The sequence below is a fragment of the Hyperolius riggenbachi genome, chromosome 3, assembly GCF_040937935.1.
Source record: "Hyperolius riggenbachi isolate aHypRig1 chromosome 3, aHypRig1.pri, whole genome shotgun sequence".
Classification (NCBI taxonomy): Eukaryota; Metazoa; Chordata; class Amphibia; order Anura; family Hyperoliidae; genus Hyperolius; species Hyperolius riggenbachi.
The window spans coordinates 473,170,076-473,182,444 of NC_090648.1; the positions used below are offsets into that span (position 1 = coordinate 473,170,076).

General features: G+C 45.3%; 1 protein-coding gene across 3 annotated transcripts in view; it reads right to left on the bottom strand.

Annotated features, from left to right (window-relative positions):
- NDST1 (N-deacetylase and N-sulfotransferase 1) overlaps positions 1-12,369 on the bottom strand; it is a 158,394-nt gene that overhangs the window by 37,320 nt on the left and 108,705 nt on the right. For all 3 annotated transcript variants that reach the window (XM_068278075.1, XM_068278076.1, XM_068278078.1), the window contains one exon: positions 8,531-8,659. In XM_068278075.1, the coding sequence (XP_068134176.1) occupies positions 8,531-8,659 (129 nt within the window). The remainder of the gene's footprint in view (positions 1-8,530; positions 8,660-12,369) is intronic.

Genomic DNA, 12,369 nt, shown 5'->3' on the forward strand with positions numbered 1-12,369 from the left:
GTTAAAAAAATTATTCTCAGCAAGAAATGGAGCTGCCAATTTTTTTACCTACGATCTTCCCTGTCACATAACACAGCACACGACAGCAGCACCTGAGCTTGGATTAGAACGTTGGTTACTGCTTCAGCAGGGAGGTAAGACAGGTCAACTGTTTACACAGCCCAACTGGCACGTTGCTAAGCCTTCTAAGTGGTGGGACAGTTAAGTGAAGACAATATACTCTGTACAGCGCTGAGATGTTGGCGCTATATAAATACTCAATTATTATTATTATAATAATAATAATAATGGTGGAGGTGAGCGCCTCAGTGCAGATGTACCGAATACGGAGAGTACATCAGGGTATGGCGACTCACTTCCACCTACAGATTCGACAACGCCAACCTGGATGTGATACGTACGAGGTTACTTTAAAGGGAATGTCCAGGCAAAATAAAAAAAATGAGTTTCACTTACCTGGGGCTTCTACCAGCCCCATGCAGCCATCCTGTGCCCTTGTAGTCACTCACTGCTGCTCCAGTCCCCCGCTGGCAGCTTGCCGACCTCGGAGGTCGGCGGGCCGCATTGCGTACATTTTTACGCATTTCCGCTAGTGAAGGAACAGTGACACATACATTTTTACGCGTTACTGGTTCAATGTGTAAAAATGTATGTGTTAATGTTCCTGCACTAGCGGGAATGCGTAAAAATGTACGCAATGCGGCCCGCCGACCTCCGAGGTCGGCAAGCTGCCAGCGGGGGACCAGAGGATCCATGAGTGACTACGAGGGCACAGGATGGCTGCATGGGGCAGGTAGAAGCCCCAGGTAAGTGAAACTCTTTTTTTAATTTTGCTTGAACCTTCCCTTTAAGTATGAGTGCGCTAAAATATTAAAGATTAAAGAGGAACTGTAACCAAGGATTGAACGTCATCCCAATCAGTAGCCGATACCCCCTTTCCCATGAGAAATCTTTACCCTTTCTCCAATAGATCATCAGGGACGTCTATGGATGATATTGTGGTGAAACCCCTCCCACAGTGTGATGTCATGACCAGTTTCCTGTCTGAAGCTCATTTCATTGTGGGAAATGACGTTTGTTTCCGACTGCCACGGAAGCAGTATCTTCCTCTGTGCATATATGTTAAAATGAAAAACTTTTTAGCCCATCACATTGTTAGTGTATGTGATCATGGCAGTTGGTGCTGTCTTTTTTCCTGTCAATAGTATAGATGTTGACCTGCAGGCTCACAGTGGAGCAAACATGAATGAATCACATGGCGAGTATCGATAATTTCTTGACCCTTTTTTTATTTTTTAACTTGGTTTGCAATGTAGTGGTTAGTTCCCCCCTCCTACTGCTATGTTTCGGTAAAGTTCCTCTTCAAAGTCACTGATGAGTGTCGTACGACAGGCCCACTTTCTGTAACCAAATAATGTATCCGCAGGAAGGAATGTGAAATACCAGTCTTGGCAAGGCTGACTCGGGCCGATTCCTGGAGTCTTTGTCCCCGGCGCCCGATAAGCGCCTTCCAGGAAATCAAGCTTATGGTTATTCAAGAGAAATAAATCTTCCGCGTTTTCAAGCAGCTTGGTCATTATGTGAGCATTATGATACATTTATCCCAGGAAGAACCAAGAGACACAATTACCGCTTCATTAAATATGGATGCCGAGTTTAATGGCCATTTTATAGCTTACAACCTCCCGCCGATGTACGGATTTGATTGGCTGGAACGGTCTTGATATTTGCACCCAACGTTCACAGAGTTTGTGGCCTTGAAAATTGCCGGCAGAGATCACCTGCGAAGAATGGCGGCCAGAGACGCAAGACGCTTCGCTTATCCTGTGATAAAGGATGTTGTGTACTTTGTGAGCGTCAAATTTAAAGCCCAAGTTTAGTCCCCATTTTTTTCTTGTATATGATAAGAAATCTGCATTAGTTACCAGTTTTTGCACTAAATAGATTTAAACTTGCCTCCTTGCTGGCAGCTGAGTGCCTCCTAAGCGCACACCAAACATACATGAGCAGAAGCTGCAGGTCACCCCCTGCTGGCTGTGGAAATCTCTGTCTCTAATTGTCATTACAAGCACAGTTATTCTTAGGTTAGTAACTATAAATCATGGGGCCCCCAAGCAAAAAGCTTTGATAGGGCCCCCTAATGTTCACATACTTTCCCTTGCCATAACCCCGAATGATCGGCAAAGTCTGGGGGCCCATCTTGCAAGAGTCATAAAACAAGTATGGACATTGTAATCTTCTCACCGATAACATGTACAGCCACCAATACACCTGATCTGAAGGATGAGACCCTTCATCAAAGGGAGTTAAAGGGATACTGTAGGGGGGTAGGGGAAAAAAAGAGTTGAACTTAAATGGGGTTTCTAACGGTCCCCCGCAGCCATCCTGTGTCCGCGAAGCCACTCACCGATGCTCCGGTCCCGCCTCAGGGTCACTTTTGGAATTTCAGACTTTAAAGTCGGAAAACCACTGCGCCTACGCGGCCGCACCCTCCCTCCCACTGACGTCACCAGGAGTGTATTGCGCAGGCCCAGTATGGTCTGTGCCTGCGCAGTACGCTCCTGGTGACATCAGCGGGAGCGAAGACACGGCCGCGCAGGTGCAGTGGTTTTCCGACTTTAAAGTTGGAAATTCCAAAAGTGAACCTGAGGCGGGGGCCGGAGCATCGGTGAGTGGCTGCGTGGGCACAGGATGTGTGCGGGGGACCATTAGAAGCCCCAGTGAAGTTCAACTCTTTTTTCCCCACCCCCCTACAGTATTCCTTTAAGTAGTAGTGTGTGAAGCCCCCTTACTGCTCTGCCCCCCCCCCCCCCCCTTTCCCTACAGGGTCTGCGTCCCTGTAGTTACATTCCTGAGGTGGGTTAGTTAACAGTCGATGCACTTCTTACTGGCTTATGGATGAAAGGAAGGGTGGGACAGAGCTCCTGATCGGAAGCAAAGACCTGTGTCCAGATTTTACCTGAAACCAATGAAACTTCCTGAGAGCACAAGATGTGTAGTTGCAGGTGCCTTAGGATCACTTCACTATGGTTTCAATTCACTAAGCATTACCGCATTCAGTAATGCAGAAATGGCTGATTTTACCCTTGCCAAATGCCAATTCGCTAAACCTATTACCGCAATAAAAAGTTAAATTACTGACTTGTGCAGCAAATATCTCAAGAAATGGCAAGAAATTGCAATTCCCGAAGATTGAAGCATTCGTAAATCTAGCAAAAGTGTTCAGTATTTACTTCCAGCTCTGACCAGTCGATAACTCACAATCTCCAAGCAATAACATATTGACAGATGTAGCAGACAGCCAACAGGGAGAGCCACATAACCCTGCCTCTCAGCCCATTTGATCCAATACTCTGGTGGCCGGGACTTCAGAATGACAGAGCAGGAAAAGAAGACATTTAACCTCCCTGGCGGTATGATTCCCGCGGCTGCGCGGCCGCGGGAGGGTTTTTTTTCACTTTTTTTTTTTTTTTTTTTTTTTTTAGTGCTAGCTACATGCTTCTCCCCTCCCTGCTGCGTCCCCTTGTAGTGTCCGATCGCCGCTTGCCCATAAGGAAATCCCGTTCTGAACGGGATTTCCTTGAGGGCTTCCGCCGTCGCCATGGCGACGAACGGAGTGACGTCATCAACGTCACAGGGAATCCCAATCCACCCCATAGCGCAGCCTGGCGGCGATTGGCCAGGCTGCGCAAGGGGTATGCGGGGGGGGGGGGGGGGAGGGGCCCAGCAGGGACTGAGGAATCCTCTGCGGCGGCTTACCCCGTGTCCAGCACGGGGTTACCGCTAAGGAGGTTAAGAAGGATTTTCTGTATCCCTTTATGCTGGGATTACACGCAGGGGCGTAACTAAGACCCACTGGGGCCCCTGCAGAAATTTTAAGCGGGGCCCCCCCCGGGATCCGCCCAGGGCTGTTTTGGGGTGCTGGAGGGGTCGCAGCAGGAGGGGAAAGCCATGCTGCACTTCGGCAGGGACCCCTCCAGCCCTCCAAAACGGCAACGAGCGGGCCCCAGGGGACCCCCCCCCCCCCCCGCAGGCACATGGGCTGCAGCCCCTATTGTTACGCCCATGATTACACGGCTCGATTCTGAGCTGATAAGATGGCTCGATAGATAATTTCCAACAGATCATTTTGCCGCTTGATTTCTCATTGGAGTGAACTGAAAGAAAGAGAACAAAAAACTAGCGGAAGATAAGAGAATTGAGCGGGCAAAATGATCAGGCGCAGAATCCAGCGCCAGAATCGACCCGTGTATTTCCAGCATAAGATGTGCATATCTGTATACTGATACACAGAAGAGCTCCTTCCACTTAGCATAGATGCACATCTAAAGGGATGCACTGGACAGAAAATAAAACGTCTCATGCACAAACTTGTAAGAGAAGACTGATTGCTTGCTGCCCAACCTGCTCCACAGCTGGCGAGTCTTACCAAGCAGGGCTTAGTGAATTGAAGCATGTTTTTTCGATATATAACCAAAATTCTACCGCATGCGGGAAATCTTCGTGAATTTGGAAAAAAAAACATAAACCTAAATTATTTTACGGAACTGTCCTTAGTGAATTGAGACCAGTGTAGGAAACTAATTGTGCTTAAAGGGTAACTGTCAGGCGTAAAATCAAAAATCAATTCTTTATTTTTATCTGGTAAACAAGCAATAAGGATGCTAACCAGGCAATCCAAAAGGTAAAATCTCAATTACTTTTCTTGTTGATTAATGATCTTTCCCCAGTTTACCTGACTCTTATTTGGTACACACAAAATTTGGTACACAAAAAGGAAGTTGCAGGGCATGCTGGGTTGTCATTTTTTGCTTTTGTACTTCCCCTCAGACTTAACTAATGCAGCCTGATTGGCTGAAGCCTCTTTCCCTCCTGTTTTCCCCTCCCACACCTCTGTTCCTCTATGATTGGCCGATATTTCTCATGCTGAGACAATGCACTTTCTATAGTGAAGAGCGGGCAATGCATACACAATCAGGCAGAGGAGAGTAAGGGAGGAAATGACATCAGGATTGGCTTCAAAATAGCCACAGTTAAAATGGGCAATGCTAAGAAGGATTCTCTTTTTTACTGTAGAAAAATCACTAAAATCAAACATGGACAGTGCAATATATAGGTTATGTAAGTAAAACCTGTATTTATCTTCTTATATATGTGTTTTTGTTCTGAGATAGTATGGCTGATCGCTCCTCTTTAACTGAAATATATTTAAAAAATTGGACTATTTTGGGTATACCTGTAGGGAAAAAGTGCCCTAAATACACACCTCCGTAGAATGAAGCATCTGTATAATCCAGAGGCTTCCCCATCCCCCATCCGAACCTATTCCACAAGGTCTTGTCAAACAGGTCCACAGGGCCATGCTCCCATCTGTGTACCGGCATGGGCACAGGCGCAATATGACTTGCACCCTTGGGCGGCACTAAGCCGCTCGTGCTCGTTTTATTATGCCGTGCACAAGAGCATCCGTGTGCAGTGCATTTTGCTCATTCACAGATGGTAGAGTAGCTGCAAGCTTTCAGAGGGTCACAGGAAGTGCCATGGGCGGGCCTCTGGAGGGCTCAGAGGCTTCCGTCTGCCAAGGAAAGTATCTGACTTATTTTCCTGCACTCACAGGTTATCTTTAATGATCATTAATGATAGTTTTTTTCTGCGCAATGATAGATGATAGATTTGCACTTCTGTGCAAAATCGATCAGAAAAACAATCAGAAATCAGATCAGATCTGTCAGAAAGTATTCATTCGAGCTGTTGATCTGATGGGAAATTGCATGGTGTGTACAAAACAATAGTCTCAGGCTAGTTTCAGACTATGGATTGGGGGCAGCAGGGCGGCCCGGAGGCCGCACCAAACCACCCAAAAAAGGGCCATCAGGGATTATCGCGTTAATACGTGGTAATCCCCTTCTGGCCGACGGCTAAACACGAAGTGCTGCTCGCTTGCTGCAGTCACTTCCTGTTTCAGAAATACAGAAGTACACAGAAGCGTATTGTAAAAAATACGTTTTTGTGCATGTGCGCCACACTGCTGGCACCATTATTTTTAATATCCCTGCATCGCCATAGACTTACATGACTTCCAATCCGCCACAGATCGCTGCAGCTCGACGTATAACCGCGCTGTATCATAGGTCTATCTAGCGTTGGGGGAGCTGTGAAAACGTCACTCCTGTTGCAGCACGCCGTACTGCGGTCGTATGAAATCCCCATAGACTTTCACTGCAGTGTGGTGCGGTACCGCACCAGCCAAGTGTGAAAGGGACCTCAGGTCTGTACAGGGGTACTCTTCAATTGCAGCTTCTGCAATTTGCTTTGTTCATATTTTTCAGTCATTTACATCGAGAACCCCCAGTCCCTCCCCTCACAGAACAGAGGGCACTGCTGGGCAGCAGATAACAGACAGACCCTGCCTGATCTCTGTAGCATGAGTAGCTGTATTCACCAGTATGGCAGCAGCACAGTGTGCATAGTACTGCCCAGCCGCTGGAAGCCCCATACATCGCTGCTGCACTGGCACGGTACATTAAGCCCTGAGCTCTCATCCTCATGTCACTGCCAGCAAATGAGCTTATAGACAGCGCAGGTGAGGAGGGCATGCAGTGCGGCATAAGAAAGAGACAGAGAAGAATTCATCTGAAGTGGCGGCATTATCTGCCTACCAGCATGTGCTGTACAGAGAGCGGCACTGATAGGGCGGGGCCAGTGTGCACAATGCAGACACACGGCATTACTGAAAAGAGCCCCAATGTCAAGCCACTCGAGTGAAAGCGGTGTGACTGCGGTAAACAGCAGGCATCAGTCTAGCAACATTGTGAACTCACACAGGTCAGTCTAATTAAAGCTCAACACACACCATACAATCTTGGTTGTACAGATTTACCAAACCCATGTAGTATAAGGGCCAACAGATTGAAAATACCTTGAATGATTGATTGGATAAGCTCTTATACTACATGAAAGTGGTAAGATTGAACAACCAAGATTGTATGGTGTGTGTTGAGCCTTAAGGTGGCCACACCTCATACAATAAAATGATCTGATTTTACGGCAGTTCGATAAAAACGATCAGATCTCCTGAAAAAAATAGAAAGCTTTTTTTTTCATTCGACTGAAAAATCCGATTGGATTTCCGGTTTTCTTTGATTTTTATCGATCCGGAATGCCAGATATTTTTCTTCAATTTTTCTAAAGATTGTATGGTGTGTGTTAGATTGCCAATTTATTAATATACACACCCTAGCAATTTTCTCAGAGTTTCCAATCATTTTTATTATAATTGGGGAAACAATTAAACATATGTGTGTGGTACATTGGTCAGATTTTTCAAATGTTATAATCAGTCAGAAAAATTGATTGCAGTTCTTGAATTGAACAGATATTTAAAAAATTGTATGGTGTGTGGCCACCTTTAAAGAACTTCCTCTCTGCTCTAAAAGATAAGCAACAACATTACAACAATAACCTTTAAAGAAAAACATTTCTGTGTTACAGTCGATACAAATCCTGCAATACATCTGCAGTATCTACTTCCTGCTTTCATGAAAGCAGACATAGGGTTAACATCCTGTGTTAACAAATTAGCTGCTCTGCTAAGGCAGCCAGCTGACACATGTGAGAGATCAAATTACAGTTGTGTTTAGTCACAGATGAGGGGGAATTAGACAGGCTAAACCAGGCATGGGCAAACTTGGCCCTCCAGCTGTTAAGGAACTACAAGTCCCACAATGCATTGCAGGAGTCTGACAGCCACGGTCATGACTCATAATGGCAAATGCATTGTGGGACTTGCAGTTCCGTAACAGCTGGAGGGCGGAGTTTGCCCATGCCTGGGCTAAACTCTCTCAATATATACAGAGGACATTTCTCTCCGTTTTCCTTCTGTCCTGTGCAAGAGTTCAGGTCCACACCCGACATAGTAAAAATGGCTGCCGCTAGGTGGCACTATTGGACTAAGTCCAATGCTTGGATTGCCGCTTGCTTCATCCTTCGCTGCTGCACCATAATGTAAATATTACGTGTGTGCATTTAGGAATGTTTTAGGGGCACCACCGCCGGACGTGGCATCACCCTACATTGTTCGACACTTTGATCATCTTCAGTCCTAAATTGCACTGCATGATAACAATGTTACGCTACTGTGAGCATGCAGGGGGTGGAGCTACAGCCCGCAAGCTGCCACTGGCCCCTCCTACCAACTCGTTGGATTTCGGTGTCTCCAATAAAATTCCACTATCAGCTTTACAGGAACCAGCTGTCCAGGGGGCTTTCAATATATGCACTACAAAAAGTACAGCCATAAAAAGTACAGACAGACATAAAATGCACAAAGCTCAATAATACAAATTTACTATTACATACATTAAAATAGGCCTGGAAACTGAACTTTCATAGCTTCAGAACAGGTGAGAGATTGCATACAACTGTACAGAGAATACAGTACGGACTACATGCCAATATGACTCATGCACAGGTAGAAAGCAAGCAGCACGGCCGGAAACCCCTCCCAGGCAGGTTTATATTTGGTACTCACAGGGTTTAGCAGTACTGTAAGGAAAAGCTCTCCTCCATTGATGATCCTGTCCAGTTCCACAGGCCCCCCGGGGTACTCATTATAGAATATGGTGTGTGTGAAGAGGCCGCAGGTCTGCCGAGGTAGAACCTGGAGGAGAGAATTCAGGACGGGCATAAATATGGACGGCAAAACAATAAGGTAGAACAGAAAAGCCCTTCAGAAGGTAAGATCCCACAAAACCACTGTTCAAATGCTGAAACCCAAGAATGTTATTAAGGCTTCTGCATGGCAACGTACATTACTCGATTTGAGGCATTGATCATAATGATTAAATCTGGCAGAGACTGATGCCATAACATGGTCACTCAATCGTTGTTTTTAATCGATTTCCAGCCAACATCTATCAAATCGATCTATCCTGGTACACGATGGAAGGGGTATTGAGATCCCAATGACTGAGACCTCCAGCCAGTTTCGGCCAGACATGGGCTTTCGAGTAGAGTACTACTGGAATTCGGAATTCAAATGAAGTCTAATGTTGTTGATCAAATCTGGTGTCCCATCTACCAATGTATGGGCACCTTTAAAATGCAAGTAAGCTCAGAATTTCCTCCCTGCTCTAAAAGATTGCCTACAGCATGATAACCTCTGTGGGGAAATAATGTCACATTTACAATTGATGTAAATCCTTAAAAAAAACTGAAGTTTTACTTGGTTTCACTTTTGCAGGAAGCAATGAAAGAGTTAAGCCTCTGTACTTTGCTGTATTGGGAGAACTGCCTCGGCAAGTCTCCTGCAGTTTATTCAGAGATGCTGATAAAAATTGGCTCTATATCAGGACTGTGCCTTAATATAGCTAAAACAGAGATCTTATTTGCCAACGTTCCCCGACCCCAGGCAGCTCACTTAACCTCCTCTCTAGGACTCACGCTGCAACATAAATACATAACATATTTGGGAATAAAAATCTCAACTAACCCTGCAGACCTCTATGACCTAAACTATAAGCCTATGATCTCCCAACTACAAAGAGACCTACAGAAATGGAATACCCCAACTATTTCATGGTCAGGCAGAGTTCAGGTAGTACGTATGAATATACTTCCCCGAATCCTATACCTGTTTCGCACAATACCGATACTAATCACGCAAAAACATCTCAAGGGTCTCCAGGGAGATATTTTTAAATTTATAAATAACAACAAAAAAAGCCGTATAGATCGTAAAACAATGACCCTAAATAGAACCAGAGGGGGAATGGGAGCTCCGAACCTAATATCTTACTACAGAGCCGCTCAAATAGCCCAAATGGCGCAAATCCACTCTGATCTTAACCACCCACTTTGGGCTCAACTGGAGACGGATCTGCTACAACCCTATACTCTCCCTGCACTCCAATGGTCCACATATCCAACCCCCACAATGGTGAAAACTCAATCCCCTCTGTCGGCCCACTCCCTTACTATATGGAGACTAACCAGATTCAAAAAGAACCTACAAACAAAGATACCAAAGCTTCTCCCACTCTACGGTAATCCCATGTTTACCCCAGGCCTTGATCCACGCTCCTTCAGATGGTGGAGATCCAAAGGCATCACGCATCTCAAACACTTACTGGTAAATGACAAAATACCAACCTGGGACCAATTCAAAGCTAAAGTTGAATTCCCACCATCTGAATATTTTGCAGCAATGCAGATATACCATTTTTTAACCACTCTAGGCCCAAAAAACTCCCCCCTACCACAACTAACCTCTTACGAAGCCTGGTGTGACCTTAGACCCTTAGAGGGTGGCCTCATCTCATTGCTATACTCCCTACTCTCTCAACCCTCTGACCTGAGCAAACTCAGAGTAATGCAGACCTGGGAATCTGACCTGGGAATTACATTAACCCCAGAAAGATGGTCCAAATGCTGTACTACCCTCACCAAAGGCAGTACATACTACTCCCACATAGAGACTAACTACAAAATTCTCCACCGCGCCTACATTACACCCCAAAAACTACATAACATTGATTCAAACAAAAGTAACCTATGTTTTAGAAACTGTGGAAGGGTGGGAGACATGTCCCATATGTGGTGGTTTTGCCCGGTGGTTCAAACTTACTGGACGAGGATCACCGCACTCATAAACGCAGCTCTGGGCACTGCTCTAGGCCCAGATCCAGGGCTTCTACTTCTGGGAGACAAACCTCCTAAATGGAAACACCCGCCTCATCGACTAGCACAACACATAGCAAAAGCTGCCAGATCCCACATCGCAAGGCAATGGATGCAGCAAACGCTCTCCATCCAAGCGACTGACAACATCATCTTAGACATAATGATATCCGAAAGGACCCTCGCAATCATTAACGACACTTTTGATACCTTTATTAAAACATGGCAGCCCTGGCTGAGTGCCTCAGACTTAATTGGCCTCCGCTCATGTGCCTTCTCACTATGATCGCTATTCTGTTGCTGGATTTATTGTACGAAAAGGATTCCATACCTCAACCCTGCTACATTACCACTCACATAGAATATGTGCATACCTGTTTCCTGTTATGTTCATGTTGACTGTTTACTTTTGTATATATAATCTGTCTTGTCCTGAAACGGACACTCTTACCACTGCTGTCAAGATTATCTACTAAAATTAATCAATAAAACTCTTTTGAAACTAAAAATTAAATTAGACAAGTTGATCTGCCTAAATAAAATACAGAATAAAGAGAAGGAAACTTCTTCAGCAACCATATGAGGAAGAAAAACTTTTCACTGTGTGCTGTGCAGTTTGTACAGCAAGAGTTTGGATTCGCTTTAAAAAACATTTGATCTTATTGTCCTTAAACTGAGCACCAGATATTATGAGTGGTGGCCCGAGGGAGGAGAGGATGGATAGTCCTGCGTCTTGCCGCTATAAACAATCTCTGCGAAACGTTTGTTTACTGAGAGTTCCACAGTCAGTGCAAAATATACCTGGTCTCCCAGAGGACGGGGCTATATCCAATATACAGAAATATATAGCTATGGGAACTGCTTTTGAGGCTGGAACCAGGATAATTACCATAAAAGTGGTTATTTACTGCATTCTACTGTATGTCACTACAGTGCCTCTTCAACATTTTCCTCCTCACAGGTTTGCTTTAATGAATCCAGCTTTGAGACCTGTCCCTTTCAATGGCGATGAGAACGATGACATGCCCTCTTTTCTTAGGTCTAATTGAGATAGGGTTTGATCTCTAACATGCACATAGGAAAAAGAGGAGCTGTAATATTTGTTATACCTCCTTTCCAGTTACAGACCCCCCAACTATATGAATATTATAATAGGTTATATTGCAAAGCTTTAAAAAAAAAAAAAAAAAAATCAGCAGGCTCCTGAATCCCTGATTATCTGTGAGAGGCATCCATGCCAGCGAGCTCGTAATCCGTTACTCCCTGTTAACTGCCCGAAGAAGCGGGTGGAATACCTGCGCAACGTGTTGCACTGTTTTGTGGAGCACACAATAAAATTGGCCTGAATTAGACAATGTGACTCTTCAATAGGGAGTTAAGTCCACCACTACCTCCCGTTTTTAAAGGAATGTTCACGCTGCTAAAAAAAAAAAAAAAAAAAAAAAAAAAAAAAACTTCACTTACCTGGGGCTTCTTCCAGCTCCTGGCAGTCGATCGGTGCCCTCGCCGCAGCTCCTCTCCCTCCCGGTGTCCACCGGTGAAGAAGCCGACCTCGCTAGGTCGGCTTCTGTGCGCTCCACGGTGGGGGGTCACGTGGTGTAGAGACGTCATCGTGTCTCTGCCTATACTTACATTATTGCACCATTAGATCCAATGCAACTCAATGGGCCATCGATCTGCTGCCAGCAGTAG